This window comes from Aegilops tauschii, chromosome 7, assembly GCF_002575655.3.
Source record: "Aegilops tauschii subsp. strangulata cultivar AL8/78 chromosome 7, Aet v6.0, whole genome shotgun sequence".
NCBI classification, from domain to species: Eukaryota; Viridiplantae; Streptophyta; class Magnoliopsida; order Poales; family Poaceae; genus Aegilops; species Aegilops tauschii.
In genome coordinates, this window is record NC_053041.3 from 643,105,718 (window position 1) to 643,129,250 (window position 23,533).

A 23,533-nucleotide genomic window follows, 5' to 3' on the forward strand; every position below is an offset into this window, starting at 1 on the left:
CGGCTATGCTCCATGGAGGCCTTCGAATGCAAAATTCAAAATTCGTGAAAGATATATCATATTTTTACATTTCCAAAAAATTCTGAAAAAGGATGCAGCGATAGATGAAGGCATAGCACAAGTTTTTAAATTTTTAAGACAAAATACCTTGAAATGAGGGTTCTGCAAAAAAGATAAATCTGAGGCTTTTTAACACATGATACTTTATCCTCCTAGACCATGAATTTGTCATTTTTGTACAGGTCGCATTTTAATGTATTTCATCCTGAAATTTTACACACATACGCCTCGCATTCTTGTTTACTTCGTACAAATTTTTCAGATTTTTTTGAAACCGAAAATTTTGAATTATGGCTTTTTCAGAAGATCAGCCTCCATGTAGGCCGAGAGCCAAACGTCGGTTCTCCATATGTATGTGTATATAAAGTTATAAACGCACCAGCGTCTCTGTTGGGCTTCTCTCTCTCTTGCCTTTGCCTAGCTCTTACCCCTCACCACCAGACCTGATCGATCGACGGGAGCAAGCAGCATGGGCAGAACTTGGCCAACATACAAGATATTATTTTGAGAAAAAACCTCCGGTCTCTATTTCAATCGATGCATACAATTATTTTTATTAATTATTCAACAAAGATATGACAAGAGCAAACATCAAGCCACCTGAAGTCACCACGCACATCTACAAACTCATAATGTGAAGTGCTCTCACTCCTCGTATCAATATACAAGATATGATGATGTCTTGTCTTGATGCTTCCAGCAAGCAATTGCCCAAGGAAAAATTTCAAGTGCTGTAACTCCTGCTTCAGAATCCCCGCAAAAAAAAAAAAAAAAAAAAAACTACTCCTGCTTCAGACAAGGCCAGGAGACACAGACACACACACAATGTAAACACACATCGTCCACCAAAACAGAGTCAAAGCCGCGTTGCCGCCATCGGAGGAGAAGAAGAATCGTCCACTCCACGGCGCCACTATAAAGTAAAATCCACATGTCTGAAGTCGCTCCTCCCTGCAGTACTAGCACCATCCCGACTTTAACCTTCTAGTCGCCGCTCCGCCATCGCCATGTCGTCCTCCTCCGTCGCCGTCGCCGCGCCGGTGGAGCACATGGTGCTCATCAAGCTCCGCCCGGAGGCCGTCACCTCGGGGGCCGCCGCCGCGATGGTCTCCGCGCTGCAGGCCCTGCCCACGCTCGTCCCGGGGGTGTCCTACCTCCACGCGGGCCCCGTGCTCCGCCTCCGCTCGCCGGCCGCCGACGCGCTGGGCCCCACCCACCTCCTCCACTCCCGCTACGCCACCAAGGCCGACCTCGCCGCCTACGCCGCCCACCCGGCTCACGTGGCCGCCGTGCAGGCGCACATCGTCCCCAACGCGCTCGACACCACCGCCGTCGACTGGGTCAACGCCGCCGAGTCCCCGTCACCCGTCGGGCCCTGCGCCGCCGTGCGGCTCACCCTCGCGAAGGTCAAGGAGGGGGCGGACGTCGGGCAGGTCGTTGAGAAGGTGGCCAAGGCTAGCAAGGACGCTGGGGCTGGGGTGGCCAGGGTCAGCTTCGGGGAGAACTTCTCGCCGGCGCGGGCCAAGGGGTTCCAGTTCGTGATGGTGGCCGTGTTCGACAGCGTGGAGGAGCTGGAGGCCGTGGAGGCGGACGGCAAGGTGGAGGAAGCCAAGGCCGCGCTCAGGCCCATGCTCGACGAGGTCATGGTGCTGGACTTCGTCGTCGACGATGCGGCAGCGGCGAGCCTCTGATGATTTGGGAATAGTAATGGCATCCTTTGTGAAATTTGTATCCATCTTGAGATGAATAAGAATTGCATGTCTGATTATACTTTGTACGTATACTACAGTTTAGCTTTTTTTTTCAACTAAAAATCTACATGTTTCCCCTGTTTTCTTACACTGGATGCAACATCAAGTTCAGAGTTGTTGTTGGTTCGCTATCGATCAAGTCACGACTGTTCATGTAAAAGTCAAGTCGTTGCCTCAACTCTTATCTGTTCAAGAAGTAAACGAAAACTAAACTGTATCTGTCCAACACACGACATGTGCATGCATTCCCACTGGCTGGATAAGTAACTACTGGATTTGTTATATAATTTCAAAAATCAAATCGTGTTAAATTCATTATTCCTTGTTAATTAAACAACTGTCAGATGTGGATTTGGTCGTTGGCTTACTTAGTTCTATTTAATTGTATTATCGTGTTCAGTAAGATAGCATCCATCTTATTGGAGTCGGTTCCCATTTGAGGTCAAACACCGATGGCCCTTCTTACTAAAAATGAAATGCCATATTCCCCTTGCTTCCTAATACTGGCTGCTAACATCAAAGTTTAGAACTTCACGTTTCTCTATCGATGTGGCTCATTCTTATTTGTTCGATTAACTTTTTGAGCACCTAAATGTAACAACCTAAGATTAGCACTTTTTATTAGGAACTGATTGTGCATCATGATCAATCATCTCATAACCATCATATTTATTCAATTTTTAATACCAACATTATGATAATTCCAACCCTCATCATTTAAAGGGCTAAAATCCTAATATTTTTTAATGAACCCAAAATTCCCTTCTCAACCACAAGATTTTGGCATGGACTTCATATATATGTATATGGGCCCATCCCACATATAGTATGTGTTGAAATGGTTTAAATCATCAATCCCTAATTAAAATGTAAATTTAATAGAATGCTTAGATCTAATATCTATTAAATTGAGGCATTTTCGCATGGTGAATTGTTTTGAAAACATATATCTAACCTTCCAACATTAATAGGAAGCCACCAACATTATTCCATTTATTTCGGAATCACCCATAACACACTTCCAGTTTCAACCCTAACTTTAATCAATTTGGGTTTATATTTGTAGAAACTAAAATGTAAACCTAAAAATCCTGATTATTTTTATGTGTATTTGACTTGAACCATCAATGATTTGGTGGAAGGACATTTTATTCCTCGAATTTGTATCCTTGCCTATCTAAGAAGTTTTTAGCTGATAACGGTGCTTTAGATACATCTGGTGTAAGAAGCACTACACGTTCTTTGCTCCATTTTGGTGACAATGCAACCATGTTACCTCACCCTTTTCTGAATATCTTCAATGCTAAGACATGTAAATTTTCTGTAGTATTGCAACCAATACGTCAATTTTTTCCATGCTCTTGGTGAATCCACGGTACCAACTGCGAACTGCATTTTGTGCAGATTGTGTAAAGACTGCATATAGGCTGATGTTTCAGTGGCATCCTTCAGAGTTTCAGTATCTACTTGGCAAGTTCATTTTCGACCAACTTAAAGTAATGAACTACGTCAATGAATTTCCTTACCATTGTTCATTTTTTAATCTTACATTCATTCCTTGGATTCTGCACAACAATTACAACCACCTTTCAGTCTTTTTGTTGGAATTCAAAACATGATTGTCTCGAAGGAGCCCATATGTCTTGATGTCCTGAAGGAGTTGTGCAGTTTCGCATCGACCATATCAATAGGTCAGTTGGTCGTTCTTTTACTTCTTCTAGAAAGGAAAAAAAGATCCCTACTAAAGCACTGACTTGTTTCCTGGATATGTGGTGTCATCGTCCGGGTGTCTCTGTCATAGCTATTCACTTGGGCATGCACTGCTTTCCCAATGATGTCACATCTTGTGTTTCACCAAACACAAGACTAACAATCTCTGCGGAAGAGCAACTTATCCTCTAGTAAGTTCATCTAGTAGTAGTTTTAGATGATATGTGTGCTAGTTCCTAACTCTATACTAGATGTAGGCAACACAACTTTGCTCCATTTTTGTTGGTTCTTAAAAGCAAGAATGTTTGCTTAACCATTTTTTTAATACATCTTAGTGCTAATTAAAATATGTTTCATGCAATATTGGAATAGGTTGATTATTTGCTCATACTCTGTATATTTGATATATGTTGATGTTGACATATCAGTCCATTCTACTCCCAAGTGTTGACTGCTGACTGCATCTTATGCATATTTGATATATGATGATGGTTTCACTATCAACCTTCGTAGATTCAGTTCCAGTTTAGCAGGTTAGCCAATTGATCAACGACTACAAAGTAATAACCGAGCAAATATATCCATGATAACGAAATCCATTATTATTTTTCGTTAAAGAGTTCGTAATTTTCCGGGTCTTAGATTCCTTACTCTATTTCTATAGAACAATTCACATCCAACAGTGAATCTTTATAAGCTAGTATTCAGATGTAACCAATAGCGAGCCTCTGTCTTGGTGTCTAGACAAAGAGCTGCACACTTGTTCATGACTGACCATTTCAGAGGTAATGACATTATGTGGTGGTTAAAGAAGTTACATAACAAAGTGTCGGTGTGGCATGATTTCAGATTTTGGTAGTACTAATTTGTTTCATCTATATCAGGCCTGCTCCTCTCCTTGCTGATGAGCTCCAAACCATGATGAAGCAAGACTGGGAATTGGTGTAAGCAGCACACCATCTTTGGTGGCATAATGCAACTATTTTTCCTCACACTTATCTGAATACCTCTGTGTGAAACATGTACATTTTGTGCGATATTGGAACATGTACGTTATTTTTCATGCTCTTGGTCGTTAGTGCATGGAACCATCCACTGCCAACTGCATCTTGTGCTGATTGTGGAGATTGCACTTATGGTGATGTTTCAATGGCCGTCATTCTTGAGAGTTTAATTTCCTACTTAGAGCACGGTTAATAGTATAGCCAGTTGATGGCTATATAAACATGACATGTCTTCAAGAGTAGCATTATTAATTACTCATACAATAAGGTTGGTTATAAGATTTGAAGTTTATTTTATTTTCTCTCTATCTCTTTCCTCTCATTAAATGATTTTACCTAGGAGCACGCGTAGATCCTGGCTCTTGCGCGAGAGCCCACTCATTCACTTTTTCCTTGTCTGTGTCCTCCACACATGCAGAAGTGCCATGTAAGCGGACTTATAACCCACTATTGTACTTGCTCTTAGCAGGTTGACCAGCTGACCAACTCAAAGTAATGGATTATATCAATGAGTTTCCTTCTTTGAGGGTAGATTTTATTGACTCAAAATGAAGCATCAAGCCCATACAAACATCAATGGGTTCCCTTACCATGGTCATTTTCTGGCCTTACATTCATTAGTACCTGCATTCTGGAGAATCATTACTGCCAACTATCAATTTTGCAGTTGGAATTCAGAACTTGGTTGCTGCATCCAAACTAATAATAGAAATGGAAGCATATGGCGTGATGTCCTGAAGGAGCTGCCAAGTTTTGCATCGACCATCTATCTCAAAGGTAAGTTGTCCGTTCTTTTGGTTCTTTCAGCAATGACAAAAAAAGATCAGTACTAAAGCACTGTTTTTTCCAGGCATGCGTGGCACCATAGTTCAGGTGTTTCCCTCTCTAGCTATTCACTCGTGCATGCGTTGACTTTTCGCAAGACTACCAATTTGGGTGGAAGAGCATTTTATCTTCTAGTATGTTCGTCTCTGACTAGTTTTAGATGATAAGGGTGCTTGTTCATTACTGTATATGGTATAGGTGACACACCTTCTTTGGTCTATTTTTGTTGGTTTAAAGCAACAATGTTTGCTTATGAGCCAACGTTGTCGGCAGCAAGAAAACTGAAATCCAACGACAAGTGACGGGTTGCACATCGTCTTCCTATGAGCCGTCAGAAGCGAAAACATAGAGCACTAAAAATGTAAAATATTAGAATGAAAGATAAGAAAAAGGCTAATAAAAGAAAATGCAAAATATTAGAGGAGAGGACCGCCTTTTCACTGAGCCCGCGAAATCGGAAAAAATGTAGCACAAAATATTTATAGTAGAACAAAAGAGGGAAAATACTAATATAATAAAAAGGCAAAATATTAGAGGAGAGGAGAAAAAAGACTAACATCGCACCGTATTTTTAACCCCCGTCAAAAGCGAAAAAATAGAGAACTAAGAAAGCAACATATTAGAACAAAAGATAATAAAGGCTAATAAAAGGAAAAACTACGAAATAAAAAATACAGCACAAAATATTTAGAAAAGATAATAAAGGCTAATAAAAGAAAACTACGAAATAAAAAAATAGAGCATAAAATTTTTAGAAAATATAATAAAGGCTAATAAAAGAAAACTATAAAATAAAAAAATAGAGCATAAAATATTTATGAAAAAGTAGGAAAAGAATAAAACAATAAAATAAAAGGCAAGATATTACGTGCAAATTTAAAAAATAGAGAAGAAAATATTTATATTAGAACAAAAAGATGCAAAAATATTAGAGAAGAAAAAGACTGACATCGCACCGTACTTCTAACCCCCCGCAGCTCAAGGGAGAGACCTAGGGTCACAGGCCGCCAGGACAGGCCCGGCCAGAAGTGCGTAGCGAATGCTTTTTGCCTCGGCAGAGCTGATAAATCACCAATGCGTCCTGGGCGATGCAGGAGTCGGCACTGGGCTTTCTGAGCCGAGCGATGTGGTACTAAACACAATACCAAACAGCCGGCGATTGCCTGGGCCGTTGTCTTCGGCCCGCCGGTCCTCGACGATTATTGAAAAGAAAAATAAGAAGGGTTCGCTGTGGCGTTTTGGACCCATGACGTCAGCCAATGTGCTAGCATGCGTGTAACGACCAACAGGCAATCGTACGCGGCGATGAATAAGTTTGCATGCGAGCCATTCGTTTGCTTTCTACGGCGAAACCACTGCACACGCCATGTTCTTTTTTTTGCATCGAATTTAGGAGCTTTATTGATCAAGTAGCATGAGGTTACAATCCGTTCTTAGGCAAGAACGTAGGAACTCAGGGCTGGAATCAATCCAGCTTTCAGTGCCATCCAGTGAGCAGGCGAGGCGAGCACACTGATGGGCTGGTACATTGCAAGATCTACCAATATAAGTAACCGTCAACGAAGCAAAACTAGCACTAATCTCCTCTAATTCCTTCAAGATAGGCGCTGCAATTGAACGAGAATTGCCGCGCAATTTCCGGATGTTGACTAGCTCTAAGCAGTCAATCTCCATTACCACGTGTGAGAAGCCGTGAAGTTGAGCGAAGATCATCCCCTCCCGGAAAGCTAAAAGTTCTCCAATGAACGGGTCAATGACACCCGATAGGGGTTTACTCCATGCTCCAAGAAACGAAAGGTGCGACCGCGCCACCCCTCCCACCTTCATGTTCTCAATACTGACAGCAGCATCCGTGTTTATAGTAACCCAACCTGCCTCGGGCGGGCGCCAACACTGAGCTTCCGAGCTCTTCTTGCGCGATGGTGGAAGGTCCAGAATAGCCAAGGTTTCATGAATCCACTTCAGGGCTTGAACTGGGTCATAGCCATCGCGATCATGAGTCCAACAGTTGCGTGAGGACCATATACTGTGCATGATCGTGACAATCCTGCAGCGGTCTTCCTCTGCGAACTGTCGTTCAGTCCACCTTAACGACGTTTTTGATCTACATGTGCAAAATACGTCCGAGAAATATCATCCTTAGCACCATGTTACCCTCCAGGCAGTCGCCTCCTCCCTAAGGCTTTGTTCGGTTACACCCTGCCCTAAGAGGATTGGAGGGGATTTGGGGAGGATTTGACTTGTAGAGGATTTAATCTACCTTAATCCCTGTCAAAACCCCTCCACAACCCTGTCAACCGAACATGGCCTAATTAGGATTCCTCTGCCTCCCACGGGAGTCGTTGCCAGTCCGCCTTGTCTTCGGTGGCCTTAGGGACATGCGAGCCTGGTCGCAGTCTATGGGGCAGGCCAAGATGAGAATAAATCAACTTTTCTTTGGGAATTGGTGAACCTGCCTAACTTATTGGAGGCGGTTTCAATAACCTTAGGCATCGGGAAGAGCAAAATAATGATAGTTTCGACACGCACTAGCCTTTCTTATTTAACGCTGTAATTGACAGTTTGAATCTTCGAGAAGCTAGTATGTCGGGGCTACAGTTCACTTGGGCCAAAACCGTCCGGTGCCGACATACAAGAAATTCGATCGGGTACTCATGGATATCGAATGGGAATTAAAATTCTCTATGGTAACGGTGCGTGCCCTAGAGCGTATTGAGTCACTTTCGGACCATGCGACCATCATTCTTAATTCTAACTCTACTAGCTATCCGACTGTCAACGCCCATTCAAATTTGAATTGGGATGGTTACATCGGGATGGCTTTGCAGATATAGTTAAGAATGTATGGGAGAGGCCTGCCGTTGGTCGCACGCCGATTCAAAGATAGAACTTCAAAATTTGAGCGATAAGACGGTTCCACCGATTGACAACACTTAAGTGGATAGCATCTCAGCGGTGCTTGTTGCTCCCATATGCACCCTCTTCACCGCTACACTCCACACATTATGGATCAGCCGTGATCGGCGGAAGGAAAGTTCCAAAGAGGAAGAGAGTGCGCTCCAGCTCCTCACCTCCTTGCAAGAACTGAAATTTGGGTATCCTCTATAACACTATACCTCCTAGTTTGAAAGAGCCCAAACTTAATTGAGGTCTCCAATTGAGATTGGATTACCCGATTTTGACTAGGTCAACAAATTTTCAAAGCTATCTCATTCAATTCTTTTATATTATACACCATGCTTTCTAATTTTTAAGACCTCACAATTAATTAGGGTCTTCAACTTAGAATTGGATCGGCCCGATTTTGACCGTGTCAACAATTTATCAAGGGCTCTCCTATTCAATTCTTTTAAATCCCTATGTTCCCATTTTAAACAAAAAAGTATCAAAATTCATTTCATGATGAATCTAATTATACTGATTTGATATTATGAATTTTGATATATTTCACTACAAATTTGATCAAACTTAAAATTTTTGACTTTTCAAAAAAGTAATAGACCTTATATTTTGAAATAGAGTGAGTATTTTTTTAAATAAACCCAACAATACGGACGCAGCAAAGTGTGCCCAACCCTTCTACCCCCTTTGTTCGGAATTACTCGTCCAAGAAATGAATGTATCTAGATGTATTTTAGTTGTACATATATCCATTTTTGTGACAAGTAATTTCGAACGGAGGGAGTAGTTGTGAAGATATGCGGTCCCTCCCTGAAGGGCTACACACAGACTTCCTTCTCTCGTGAAACTCCGAGTCTATGAGTGGCTTGGAATCCGAGCGCTGCCCAAGGGGGGCTTCCCCACTTCACTGCCAAAGCTAGAAGTAATCGGTTGCTGTGCAGAGCTAACAGAGCAAGTCAAGGAATTAGAAGGAACATATCCATTTTTTACGGTGTGTACTACACAGCCTGACCGGCGGTTTTAACTTTTAAATCGCAATGTGTACAGAGGCTGTGAATAATTTCAACCTATTCTTCTGGAGGAAATATGTCTGTATATCAGCACAGGGATGCAAGTCATGTCGCATACACACCTAACCCATTTGCCGGTTTTTATTGTAAGTACGTATTTGTGCTCCTTGATTGCCATTCTCATGTGCTTGTGTTTTACGCATGCAGCTAGCTACCCAGTCTTCTGTATAATAAATACTCATAGAGAAAAGGAGTATTATAGAGAGAGGCATTTTGGAGGCCGAGCTCCATGGAGCCCTTTATTTTTGAAAAAATCAAATTTGAATTTTCATGGTTCAAAAAATTCTAAAAAAAAATATGCGTGTATGTAAGGATGTAAACCATATCTGTGTAAAAATTCATGATGAAATACCTTGAGACGCGACCTGTACAAAAAAATAAATTCATGGCTGGAGTGATGAATAGTATCATGTGTTAAACAGCCCTAGATTTGTCTTTTTCGCACAGCTCTCATTTCAATCTATTTTGAACTGAAAATTTACACACATGTGTGTTATGCCTTCATGTATATCTGTATTTATTTTCAGAAATTTTTGAAATGTAAAAATATGAATTTCGATGAAATTTCAAATTTGAATTTGGAGGCCTCACTGGAGGCCGAGCTCCGAAAGGGATTTCCGAGTATTATACAGCTTCCTTTTCTCTATGCAGTTTTGGCAACACTGTTTGCTTGTTTTGCAACTGAATGGTGAAGTTTGAAGACCAAGACGACACCTGGTCGATCGGCCTGGAGGTGACTGAATGTTGATGTACTTTCTTTTAATTCTTTATAAATAAAATCTCATCAAGCAAATAACTGCAACCGTAAATATGTCCTGCAACCAGACAGACACGTGAATTCTGCAATTTCATAGGAAAAGGAGTTATGGATAAATTTACGATCAAATAGTGTGAATAATGCCTCTATAATAGCAAATAAATTTTGTTTTTTCCCCTGAAGCCAACGCTGGGTTTTTATCCGTGGACATTTACATACTGGTGCGAAAGAAAGTCAAGTTTATTCGGGGAAATAACGATGAATTAATCGATTTAGGCAATCTCGAGGTACAACCACAAAACACAAAGGTGTGGAGGTGGTCAGGTGGGGAGGAGGCACCCAGCTGTCCCAGTTGAAACACAGGGTTTAGGGTTTTGCGTGGGTGGTTGACATCCAGCCTCGCGTCTTAATATATAGATGATCACAATTACAATTATATACATATACAAATACGTCTATAAGGACAATATACTAGACCCAACTTTACATGCCCCCTCAATCTGAACTACATACAAGATTTAGATTGGTTCTAAAATGGTCTAGCATCTGTCTAGTAGCGGGTTTAGTAAATACATCCGCTAACTGATCATCTGTAGAAATAAACCTGACTTCCAATTCACAAGCAGCTACTCGTTCTCTCACAAAGTGGAAATCAATCTCAATGTGTTTAGTCCGAGCATGAAACACTGGATTTGCCGTCAGGTAAGTTGCCCCTAAGTTATCACACCACAATATAGGAGTGTGCTGCCGTGGGACTCCAAGTTCTGTGTGAACTGAGTCTATCCAAATGGCTTCAGCCACGCCATTGGCCAATGCCTTATACTCTGCCTCGGTGCTTGATCTCGAGACTGTGGGTTGCTTCTTCGAGCTCCAAGATACAAGGTTAGGTCCAACAAATATAGCAAAACCACCAGTGGAGCGCCTATCATCAACACAGCCTGCCCAGTCTGCATCGGTGAATATACTTACTCCAGTAAATCTGGACTTACGAATCCGTAGTCCCATGTCTAGCGTACCTTTGACATATCTCAGAATACGCTTGACTGCTTCCCAATGGTCCTCCGTTGGCTGAGACAGGAACTGACACACTTTGTTCACTGCGAAGGAGATATCAGGACGAGTGAGAGTCAAATACTGAAGTGCTCCAACCACACTGCGGTACCGAAAGGAGTCATCTCTTCCCAGTAGTGCACCACTATGACGTGAGAGACTCTCGGATGTAGCAAGCGGAGTGGAAGTGGCCTTGCAGTTCTCCATGTTGACGCGATGAAGAAGATCCAAGCATACTTTTTCTGCGTCAAGGTCATGCCCCCTGAATGAAAGGACGCTTCCAAACCAAGAAAGTACTCGAGGCGACCCAAATCTTTGATGGGAAAGCGAGCAGACAACGACTGCACAAGACGATCCACCACGGCGGGGGTAGAGCCAGCAATCACAATATCATCAACGTACACCAGCATGTATATCTGTATAGTACCTTGGGAGAAGATGAAGAGAGATGCATCTGATCTGGAAGCAACAAAACCGAGCTGCGAAAGGCGCTGACTCAAACGAGCATACCAGGCACGGGGCAACTGCCTGAGACCATAAATAGACCGCTGAAGTTTGCAGACATGAGAGGGATAAGTGGCATCCTCGAACCCAGGTGGCTGCTGCATGTACACATCTTCGGGCAAGAACCCATGTAAAAAGGCATTGCTCACATCAATCTGTCGGAGGCTCCAGCCATGAGACACAGCAAGAGACAGAACCAAGCGAACCGTGGCAGGCTTCACCACCGGGCTAAAGGTATCTCCGTAGTCAATCCCGTGCTGTTGAGTGAAACCGCGAGCAACAAGACGAGTTTTGTGCTTATCAACAGACCCATCCGGACGATGCTTGGTTTTGAAAATCCACTTGCAGCTCACAATATTAACACCAGGTGGCCGAGGCACCAACACCCAGGTGTTAGTGTGACGGAGAGCAGCAAACTCCTCGGACATGGCGGCACGCTAGGCAGGTTCACCCAGAGCATCACGATGGGAAACCGGAGCGGCGAAGAAGGCACGGCGGCGAGAGTCATACCGTACCGTGCCATCAGTGTAAGACTTCTCCTTGCGCGTATGATCACGATGGCGTGTGACCATAGCATGCACCAGAGCTGGATCACCAGTAGGAGAAGACGACGGCGACGAGGGCTCGGCCGAGGGTGTCGCGGCTGAGGGGACCTCAGCAAGGGGCGACACGGGCCGAGAGACGATGGTGTGCTGGACCGTTTTAGAACCAATCTGAATCATGTATGTAGTTCAGATTGAGGGGGCATGTAAAGTTGGGTCTAGTATATTGTCCTTATAGACGTATTTGTATACGTATATAATTGTAATTGTGATCATCTATATATTGAGACGTGAGGCTCTGATACCAAGTTGAAACACAGGGTTTAGGGTTTTGCGTGGGTGGTTGACATCCAGCCTCACGTCTCAATATATAGATGATCACAATTACAATTATATACGTATACAAATACGTCTATAAGGACAATATACTAGACCCAACTTTACAGTCCCAACTGACATCGAACCTTGCATTCCCAAAATAAAAATATGCAATTTCCGCAGATTGTCTAGGGACACCAACTAAGAATTTCACACACTCTCATCTCCACCCTGCCACGAGAGGCCAAGCACCCTCAGCTCCATCAACTTCCCTGGCTCTTTCTCAATCGCATTAGCACCACCCACCTTCACTCTCCGTAGCTCTTCTAAAGAAACCAAGTTCCCTATCCCAACTGGCAATCTCATTTCCCTGTCAACATGTAGGCCCATCAAATGTCCTAACCGAACAACACTTGATGGCACCTCCATAGACCTATGTATTCTTAAGTCCAGTGTTTGCAAAAATTGTAGCTTTCCTATTTCCGTGGGGAGAACGCTAACATATGTACCTTGTAGTCCTAGGTACCTTAAGTGTAGTAAATTCTCGACATATCTAAGATTAGTCAAGTGGCTTAAAAGGTTACAACCTTCTAAATCCAGTACACCCAGAAGTTCAGATCAACATCAGTTCCAATGACAATAAGAGACCTCAACTGCGACAACTTTGTGGCATCCGTCCAATGGGTGGTGAGCTTTGACATGCTATTTTGATGGGATAGCCTTCGGACCATGCTATCTGGATTATTTTTGCTTTGCTTAGTACCATCCAATATAGCAACAAAATTTTCTTGACTTGATAAGGAGCATATGAGATCATCTACCATATCATGTATGCAACAATTTCCCATCCTACATTCAACATTAACATCTGCTAGCTGAATCAAGTTTCTGTTTATCAGTTCACTGAAGTATCTCCCCCCGAGCTCAAATAGTCTAATTTCTAGTGCCCCACCTTGGATAAAGCCTTCTGCTATCCACCTCCATATCATCCGGTGTCTATTTATCCCATAATCGATCTTCTAGAAATATACTGAGATATAAGAAACAAGTCTTCAAATGACAAGGTAGATCATAATAACTAAAGGATAATATTCGCTACATATCCTTCGCAGTACCACCTTCTACAAGTTCACAGCCAATAGACCTGAGTATGCTGTCCCATTGATACTTTGGCTTTATTTATTGATCATTACCGGCTAACAGACAAGCTATAGTAATGATGGATAGTGGCACACCACCACATTTCTCCAAAATTTCTCTAGAGATACTTGCTCCAATTCACCCGAACATTCACTTCCTTGAGGGAATATTCTTTTGTAGAAAAGCCTTTTGGAGTCATCATTATCAAGAGATTTCACCTTATGAACAATATCATCACTAGATGGGCAACATGCTTGAGCGACACTGATTATCCAAGTTGTCGTTATTATTCGACTACCGAGATTGCTCTTAGAGAAAGCACACTTGATAATTTCCCATGCATCTTCAGCCCATATGTCATCAATCACGATTAAGTACCAGTGTGATTTTTTAGAGCATTAGTTCACATACCAATGAAGACATACATAACCAGGTTTCTATTTATCTACCCCTTCCATCCCCAAATAGTTGGCGTACAAATTGGTATAAGAGGTACTCCCGAATCAATGCTTTCTATGTTGACCACTTAAGTTAAGAAATGTTCGTGATTTATCATTTCCGTTTTAAAGTTTTTATTTGGTACTCCCTCTTTTTGGGTTCATAAGTCGGGCATGATTTTTATGTCGTCAATTTAACTGGCAAAACATGTGTTATATTCCATAGAAAATTAGGACTCGTCATCAAATGAAAATTTAAATATATTGGGTTGTCCAAAGGAAATATTGATTTTTATTTTATAAATTTTCTACTTAGCTTTATTACCTTCTTATTTTTATAATAAAAATGCATTGTCTTGTGTTTGTATGAATTTTTTTTAAATATACAGTGACTTTTTTTATACACAGTGATCACTTTATTTAAACAAGGTGAACATGTTTTAATATATATAAACATTTTCTAAATACACCTTCATGTATTTATATATATTTTTTAATGAGGCGGTGATGACTTTCTAATACACAGTTAATGCTTTTAAGTATGTAGTGTCCAATCTTTGTTCATGCATTTATATATAAAGTTTATGTATTTCTGTAAAATGTGTAATTTAATAAAATGCCCACATAACTAAAAAGGGTTTTCATAAAAAAATCCTAAATAAGTTTCCACATATTGAAGAAAATCGTGTTCGAAATGTAATTAACGCCCATGAAATAGTCGCTAAAACCAAATTGTATGAGTGCTCGAAGAAAAACATCACGAACTATCCCAACGGCACATAACTCCGTCATGTGCGACACGATCACTACGAGCAATATGTCGGTTTGGATTTATAAGTCGGACATGAGAACATGTATTATATTTCAAAAAAGAAACTTCTAGACTCGTTAGCGTTTAAGTTTCTAAATTTTTGGGTTGTCAAAGTAATATATTTTTGATAGACAATACTTTGACTTGTGTGTTTATGAATATTTTTAGAATACATGGTGAACATTTTTTAAAGCATGGTGAATAGTTTATTTAAATTCCCTTGGTCCGGAAATATTTATTGGGGAAATGGATGTATCTATATAAATGGAGTACAGAGTGAGTAATTTTTAGAAAATGCAGTGACCATTCCTTTGTTCATCCATTTTAATATAAAATTCATGTCATTTTTATAATATTCATTTATTTTTTACGTTGTCCAAATGAAAATATTCATTTTTGTTTTATTTATTTTCCTCTCTGCTTTATTTTTAAATTTTGATAGAAAAATATCTGACTTTTGTGTATATATGAACATATATGAAATTTGTAGTGAGTAATTTTTAAAACATGGTGAATATTTTTTCAATTCACAATGAATACTTTTCTGAATTCACAGCGGCGATTTTTAAAAACAATTATGAATTTTTAAATTTTCACTTAAAATATCCTTTTTCATCTATAAAGCACTAAAATGCTGATGAAAAATCGTAAAATCAATATGTACGAGCGCTGAAAGGAAAACAGCACGAATTCCGCTGGACAGGGGTTTGTCCGCTGCCGGGAGGGGAGGAGTGGGTTGGGCTGGGCTGAAGAGTCGATGATGGGGGTACTTACGGTCCAAGATTCTTGAGCCAAGCGAGAGCAGCGCAACCCCTCAAAAAAAAAAAAAAAAGCGAGAGCAGCGCTGAACGGCTGCCTCTCCTCCCCTGCCGCCCGCCGCCGGCGACGGCGAGGTAAGCACCCCATCATCCCTTTCTTCTTCTTCTTCTTCTTCTTCTTCTTTACATACATCTCCCCTATCCTTCCTTTCACTCGATGGTGCCCTCCTCCCCGGATTCCTCGTCTATAATTCCATTCATCGCACTCACGCAGGGCAGGTGTTCGACGAAATGTGCACGCGGGGGCCATCCGCCAGGGACTGGTCTAAGATGCCCCTGGACGCGCTCACCTCCGTCTTCGCCAAGCTCGGCGCCGTGGAGCTCCTCATGGGCGCGGGCCTGGTGTGCCGCTCCTGGCTCTACGCCTCCAAGGCGCCAGAGCTGTGGCGGGCCGTGGTGATGTCGCGCCCGCCCGACACTCCGGAGGGAACGGAGGCCTTCCTGCGCGCCATAGCCAAGGTGTCGTCTGAGCTGTGGCCGGCCGTGCCGATAACGGGCATAGATGACCCCTGGCGCGCCATGGCCAAGGTGGATGACTCCTTGTGTGCCATGGCCAAGGCGGCTGTCGACCGCTCCGACGGGCGGCTACAGAAGTTTGTGGCGAGGGATTTCGGGACCGATGAGCTCCTGGAATACATAGCGGACAGGTACTCTTCTTCTTCTTTGATAATAATGCTCCTCCTTTGTTTAAGTCAGATTTCAGACTCCTTTGCCTGCCAGTATTTTTGCTGAATTTATCTGGTAATCTATATTCTAAAAAAAATCAGCGTTAAGAGCAGAGCACCATCGGTATAGATTGCAAACCAGCTTGTTCGCAGCATTCAGAGCAGAGCACCATCAGTATAGATTGCAAACCAGCCGGTTGACGGAGGACTGGACTCAAGTTACTTTGGTCTTGTCCACTTCCCTCATCTTGGGTGGCAACTCCAGAGAGGCATGAACGAATCTGTTCCCGTTCTGACTGGTCCAAATTGTGCACATGACCATGATAACAACAGCCACTGTCTTTTTTTAAACAGGTCTATAGTTAGAACACCTCCTCTCAGGCCCAAGTTATCAGGTGCAGCTTCGGTATCTTTAAGTTTCTCTGCTCTTTTGCTGTATCCCAGAAAAGCTGTGCACCTCCGGTCAGGGGCGGTGCCAGCAATCTGGCATGGTTTGGCAGCTGCCATGCCTAATGTTTTCTACAAATACAACTAGTATACATACTGGTACATGTAAAATTTGAACCAGTAAGGTTCAGTGCATGTTAGGCCTGTTGCTTCCTATTAGTGGGCCTGATTATCAGTCAGTGGGTTTGCAAACTGTGAGTTGACTCGACAGATGAATTAAAACACAAATACACGATCCGGCTGGCCAACTAGCAATCACCATTTTGCTCAATTTTTGTTTTTTTGCTAAAAGACTAGCAATTATTATTTCCAAAATGCCAGAAAGACTAAACTGTTGTGAAGTCATGATACGTAGTTCAGAAGAAGAACAAGTCGTGATTGGTCAGTGGCTACTGGCGACGAGAGGGCGATTGTGCCTAGTATGCATAAAGCACCGAAGAAGGAGAGCAAGTTATAATAAAGTAGTTCAACATTGAAATTGAACTTCATTTTGAAGCAAACTTTGTTACCGCCGACCATAATAAGCATCCCTATTAAGTAATCTCTTGTTGTTCAAAGTAATCGGTTAGTTTTGGATTTTGTTTGTACTTGTCGAACACAAAATAATATATCTTGTATTTTGTTAAACTCTTGTATAGTTGTATTATACAGTATATGGTTTTTCCTTCACAAACTCTGTCACACCTACAAATTGTTTCTGCCTTCGCCATTGCCTCCGGTCATGTGAGAAGCACGACATGAATAGCCATATCTTCATATTGGTTGTAGCACTGTCACCGCTTCTTTTGAACAACCCATGTTGCATTGCAATACATCTCTGTCTGTCTATGAACGATCGTCATGGAGTTTGGTTGGTACCACGTCTATTCGTACGCTTTCCAAAGATATGCTGGCATAGTATAATTAGCACCAGAAAGTAATATAAATTTTCACATTGCTTGCAGGTCGCCCTCTCTGAAGAGCCTTGGCCTGATGCAATGCCACGACATCTCCGAGAAAGGATTCATGGACTCGATAGTAAAGTTCCCTCAGCTAGAAGAGCTAGTTCTTATTGAGTGCCACAACATTTCTGATGATCAGAAGGAGAACCGTGACGTGTATGAGGCCATTAGCAGAGCATGCTCACAGTTAAAGCTCTTTGTGCTAGCCCACCCGGGGTACTTTCTGCATCCGAACGGCAGCTACGGCTTCCATGATGGGGATGTGCTTGGAATCGCTACGATGAAACAGCTGCGGCACCTTAGTCTTGACTGCGTCGACATCAACAACGCGGAACTGGTGAGCATCATTGATAGCTGTCCTTACCTCGAGCATCTCTGCATGCGCTACTGCTACAACATCGTCGCCAATGAGGCACTACGAGCAAAGTGCGCCAGGATCAAGACTCTAAAGCTTCGACCCATGTCTGATGAAACTGCTGACCCGAACCAAGGCCGTCATTCTGATCCTAATGATTGTTGCTTTGTTTTTTTCGATTCACCAATTGATGAGTTCGTCATACTTTCTTTCTTGGACAGCTGGCGTAAAATATGCTAGCATATATGTACTCCGGCCATCTTTTTTCGATTTAACTAGCTAGCCATCTCCTGTTGGGGTTAGCATTACTAAAACTTTTTAATTAGTTGCCCATTTACCTAAACATGATAATGATTTGAATAGCAATCTTATCATTCTATACAAAGCTTGCGCAATATTATTTTTCCTTTTGCCGAACTCTCGTAGCCCTTTGCATGTTTTTCTTTTGAGGCAATTCAGTATGTCCTTGTTCAGTTTCAGTTATGTTTACATGCCAATGACAAAATTGTCCTCTTTTTTCCGTACCTAATAATTATATTCAAGTATGGTGAAACTGGCCTTGGTGATAGTAGCAGTGTGTGACCCTATATTTTCGGCCCAAAATGCTATATAGCTTGACCAAAAGTGCAGTAGGTTATTGATTCGGTTTCAACATAACATTTATTACATCCTCTCATCAGCTCATGTTCTTGCATTTCTCCATCGGCCTTGGTGCTGAAACAGTTCACGTGTGTTAGCAACAACGAAAAGAAAAATTGGCCCAAAACAAAACTAAACATCTAGAGAAACAATCCATCCATCCACATCTGTAAAGAGAGATCTACTGACCAAGGCCAATGCCTTCATTATAAAAAAGAGGCGGTGGCCTTTAGTACGGGTTGGTGGCTCCAACCGGTACTAAGGGGGAGGGGGGTTTTTAGTACCGGTTGGTGCCACCAACCGGTATTAAAGGTGGTGGCCTTTAGTATGGGTTGGTGGCTCCAACCGGTACTAAAGACCCCCCCTTTAGTACCGGTTGGAGCCACCAACCGGTACTAAAGGTGGTGCGCTGCCACCCGTAGTGCACAATGTTTAGTCCCACCTTGCTAGTTGAGAGGAGCTCGCACCGGTTTATAAGCCCCGCCGCGGCTACTGTGTCGAGCTCCTCTCTAAGCAGGCCTTTGTGGGCCTATTGCAAGTCTTCTGCCCAGTGGGGCCTACTGGGCCGTACGGGCCTGCATCCTGGCCCAACTAGAGATTGGGTTTCTAGTCGTATGCAGGCCGTGCCGGCCCAGTAGGCTGGTTGTTTTTGCTTTATTTCAAAAAAAAAATCCTTACCAACCGGGACTAAAGGTCCCCCGGACCACGGCGCGCAAGTCGTTTTTCTACTAGTGTATGTACGAGTGGCTTGCCGGCGACACCATGATACTAGGGTGATTGCGACGGCAATGCCTACAGAAAGAACATTTAGGATCATACAACAAATGGAAAATTTATTCAGCATACAATAAAGAACATATTGCATAGATTAATCATCCTCTGCAGCTGGGTTGGATTATTATCAAACCCTTAGGCAGGGATAAAGTATAATCTGCACAAAGAACGGATGAGGATTTTGTCCATATCACCATACAAATCATAAATTGAGCTGAAAATACAAAGTGAAATGATGGATCAAAGGAGGGAGCTTCATGATACCTATACGCTTGTCTTCACTGTCGAGAAGAGGGAGATCAGTGAGCAAAGCAGCCCCTGGGGCGGTGCGGCAGTTGACGTCAACTTGGCGACCTTGAGGCAATGGGCTGGCACATACCTAGGGAGAACAAGCAGGCGCCCAGCTGGCCACGTGGCACAAGGAGATTGGTCGTGGTGAGAAAGTTTTTGACATTTTTATTGAGTTTTTTTTGGAAGATGGAAGTGAGACTTTTTCTCTCATTGGTTATGAGAAAAGTTTTTCTGAACTTTTTGTTTGAGATGGATGTGATGTACATGTGACATGAGAAAGTTTTTTTAAAATTTTGAGATAAAGGTGAGTTTGTATTTTTTTTTCTATAAGATGAAGAAATACATGCACAACTTCCTCTCAAGTGGTCCGCAATGGCGGGTCCCAACCACTAGTAGCAATGAAGCTGATGATGTTTCTCTGAATATCCCAGTAGGATCATAATAAGTGGTACTCATAGTTGTGATCCTTCCTCCCTAACCCCTTCATGTGTTCAAATTTTCTATCAACTGCTTGATTCCTAAAATCCCGAGCAAAAGGTGCGAGATCATGGAAGTAATTTCATGCAAAGTTCTTCGGAACACCTTAGCATGAGATGATTGTAGTAGTGTTCGAATTTTACAGATCATTTGTTCAACAAAATGGCTCAAATCGATCTGATGAAGACGGTGCTTGACATGTTGATGTGTATATCCAGGAATATGTGGCGGCGAACAACGACAAGCTGGACCGCAACTCCGTCAAGCTCGATCCAATCGAGATGTAGGTCCAATTTGTTCACAAGGCATTGAATGACTGGAAGTCACAAATGGAGCAACAAGTCACTCAGGTTCAGGCTGCAGTACGTGACTTGCATGGTTTCATGGGGGGGGGGGGGGGGGTGCCTGGGCGCTGCCAAGCCCCGGTCTGCCGTCATGCCGGACCCGCCAGGGTTGGATCATCATCAACATCGGCACGTTCTGTGTGTTACTGTCTATGATCATAACCTGAAGGATTAGCTTATGTATACATGACGATGAACATATCATCACCTCCAGTGGGACGATCCTCGATCGTGGCGCCATCCCAATTCCATGTTTTTACTTTATCAAAAACAATATTACGAGAGACTTGAACTTTCTTGGTGCCAGATTGTACACCCTATAGGGCTTTGAGCCATCTTCATATCCTAACAAAATTGTTGGAATGCTCCTGCCCACGACCTTTCCGGTGTGCATGCCTAGAGGCTTAACATGAGCAATGCAACCGAATGTACGGAGGTGACCAACGGAAGGTTTTCTACCACACCATGCTTCATTTGGGGTTCTTCCAACGACACTTTACTTTGGTAGTCGATTGAGACAGTTCACCACAGTTTTCACCGCCTCACCCCAAAACCCGCCCGACAATTTTTTGCTTTTAAGCAAAATCCTTGCCATTGCAACAATGGTTTGATTCCAGGGTTCCACCATGCCTTTTTTGTTGCTGGGTGTAAGGGGCTGTAAGAAAATCTATGATCCCAAACTTCTCCAAATATGACTTGAACTCGAATGAGGTCATTCTCCCCCTCTATCCGTTCTCAATGCTTTGAGTTTCTCTCCAATTCCATATCTACAGCAGTCTTGATTTTCTTGAATGCCTCCAATGCTTCATCCTTGCTTTTTAGCAATGACAACCACATATAACTATTGTAGTCATCCACGATGAGCAAAAAATATTTATTCCCAACGGGGGTAGCCGGGGTAATAGGCTCACAAAGATCTCCATGCACTAGCTCAAGAACTTTGGAGGCTCTATACTTTGCCTCCCACGGAAACGTTGCTCACGTTGCTTCCCAGCGAGTTATCCATTGCGCACTTGATCCAAGTGATCAATACTTGGTAGCCCTTTGACCATTTGCTTCTAACCTAGCTACTTAAGTGCATGGAAATTTCAGTGACTGTAGCCAGAATGCACGGTTCAAACTCAATGTATACAACCTGTTCCTTGATCTATGGACCTTCATTATCAACTTACTTTGACGGTCGTAGCACAAAATATAACCATCTTCAAGTACGATTTTGCAACCACATTCTTCAAGCTGTCCCAAGCTAATTATATTTGTCTATCATAGGTATCACTTGTGCTCACCTCCTTTAGCTATGAAGACCACGTCTCCTCTTCCTACGATCGAAACCGTCTTGGCATCATCAAACTTGATCGTGCCACCAATGGTCATGTGCAAATCGGTGAACTGAGACCTATCACCGAACATCTGGTTGCTGGCACCCGTGTCTAGGTACCATACATCGCTAGTGTTTCTCTCCTCCTCGTGAAAAACACCTTGTTCGCCATGATATTGACACGATCCTGCACATTCACTGAAACGGCTGAATGCAAGTTTTTTTTATGCCATGGCAACGCTGCACTGGACTTGGCAACGCTGCACTGCACTTGGTTTGGCTGCCATGGCAGTGATACACAGGTTTGTTTCTGCTGCCATGGCAACCATTTCTGCTACCATGGTAGCATTTTCCGCTTCGTCGCTGCTTTCACAAAGGAACATATTCACTTGTTCGTCATCATCACCGCCTTTCTTTGTGATGTACTTCTGCTGATACGCCGGCTTCTTGCACTTGGATTTGAAGTGTCCCATGATCCCACAATTGTGGTACTTGATCTTTCTCTTATCAAACATTTTTTGGAGGAACTCTGATACGTCTCCAACGTATCTATAATTTTTTATTGTTCCATGCTGTTTTATTATCAATCTTGGATGTTTTATAATCATTTTATAGTCATTTTATATCATTTTTTGGTACTAACCTATTGACATAGTACCAAGTGCCAGTTGCTGTTTTTTTCATGTTTTTTACATCGCAGGAAATCAATATCAGATGAAGTCCAAATGCCACGAAACTCCACGGAGAATTTTTATGGGCCAGAAGGAACACAACGGGCCTTGGTTGCACCTGGGGGGAGTCCCGAGGAGGGGACAACCCACCAGGGCATGCCAGGAGGCCCAGGCGCGTCCTGGTGGGTTGTGCCCACCTCGGGTGCCCCCCGGACCGCCTCTTTGCTCTATAAATACCCCAAAAATACCAGAACCCTAGGGGAGTCGACGAAATATTCATCCAGCCGCCGCAAAGTCCAGAACCACCAGATCCAATCTAGACACCATTTCGAATGGTGTTCACCACCTCCATTGGTGCCTCTCCGATGATGCGTGAGTAGTTCTTTGTAGACCTTCGGGTCCGTAGTTAGTAGCTAGATGGCTTTCTCTCTCTCGCTGAATTCTCAATACAATGGTCTCTTGGAGATCCATATGATGTAACTCTTTTGCGATGTGTTTGTTGGGATTTGATGAACTTCGAGTTTATGATCAGTTATATTTTTATATCCATGGAAGTTATTTGAGTTTCTTTGATCTCTTATAGCCTCGTATTTCTTCTCCGATATTTGGGATTTTTTTGGCCAACTTGATCTATTTATCTTTCAATGGGAAGAGGTGCCCGGTAGTGGGTTCGATCTTACGGTGCTTGATCCCAGTGACAGAAAGGGAACCGACACGTATGTATCGTTGCTACTATGGATAAAAAGATGGGATCTATATCTACGGAATAGATACACGGATCTTGTCTACATCATGTCATCGTTCTTATTGCATTACTCCGTTTTTCCATGAACTTAATACACTAGAGGCATGCTGGATAGTGGTCGATGTGTGGAGTAATAGTAGTAGATGCAGGCAGGAGTCGGTCTACTAA

At 42.7% G+C, this 23,533-nt stretch overlaps 2 protein-coding genes and 1 pseudogene across 3 annotated transcripts; 2 read left to right on the top strand and 1 right to left on the bottom strand.

The window, feature by feature from the left end:
- Positions 1–929: 929 nt before the first annotated feature.
- Positions 930–1,841, top strand: LOC109766611 (stress-response A/B barrel domain-containing protein UP3). Its single transcript, XM_040395271.3, has one exon. It carries the CDS (start codon positions 1,068–1,070, stop codon positions 1,749–1,751), a length of 684 nt encoding a protein of 227 aa, XP_040251205.3. The 5' UTR covers positions 930–1,067; the 3' UTR covers positions 1,752–1,841.
- Positions 1,842–10,289: 8,448 nt separating this feature from the next.
- LOC109766612 (disease resistance protein Pik-2-like) lies at positions 10,290–14,021 on the bottom strand (annotated as a pseudogene).
- Positions 14,022–15,657: 1,636 nt separating this feature from the next.
- Positions 15,658–18,523, top strand: LOC109766628 (putative F-box/LRR-repeat protein 23). 2 transcript variants are annotated; one of them, XM_020325398.4, is made up of 3 exons: positions 15,658–15,773; positions 15,913–16,345; positions 17,755–18,523. In XM_020325398.4, the coding sequence occupies exons 2-3, from the start codon at positions 15,930–15,932 to the stop codon at positions 18,344–18,346; spliced, it is 1,008 nt and encodes a 335-aa protein (XP_020180987.1). In that variant the 5' UTR covers positions 15,658–15,773; positions 15,913–15,929; the 3' UTR covers positions 18,347–18,523. The 2 variants fall into 2 exon arrangements, with proteins under 2 accessions (XP_020180987.1, XP_073361674.1); XM_073505573.1 differs by having other exon boundaries at positions 15,678–15,773; positions 15,918–16,345.
- The last annotated feature ends 5,010 nt before the right edge of the window (positions 18,524–23,533 follow it).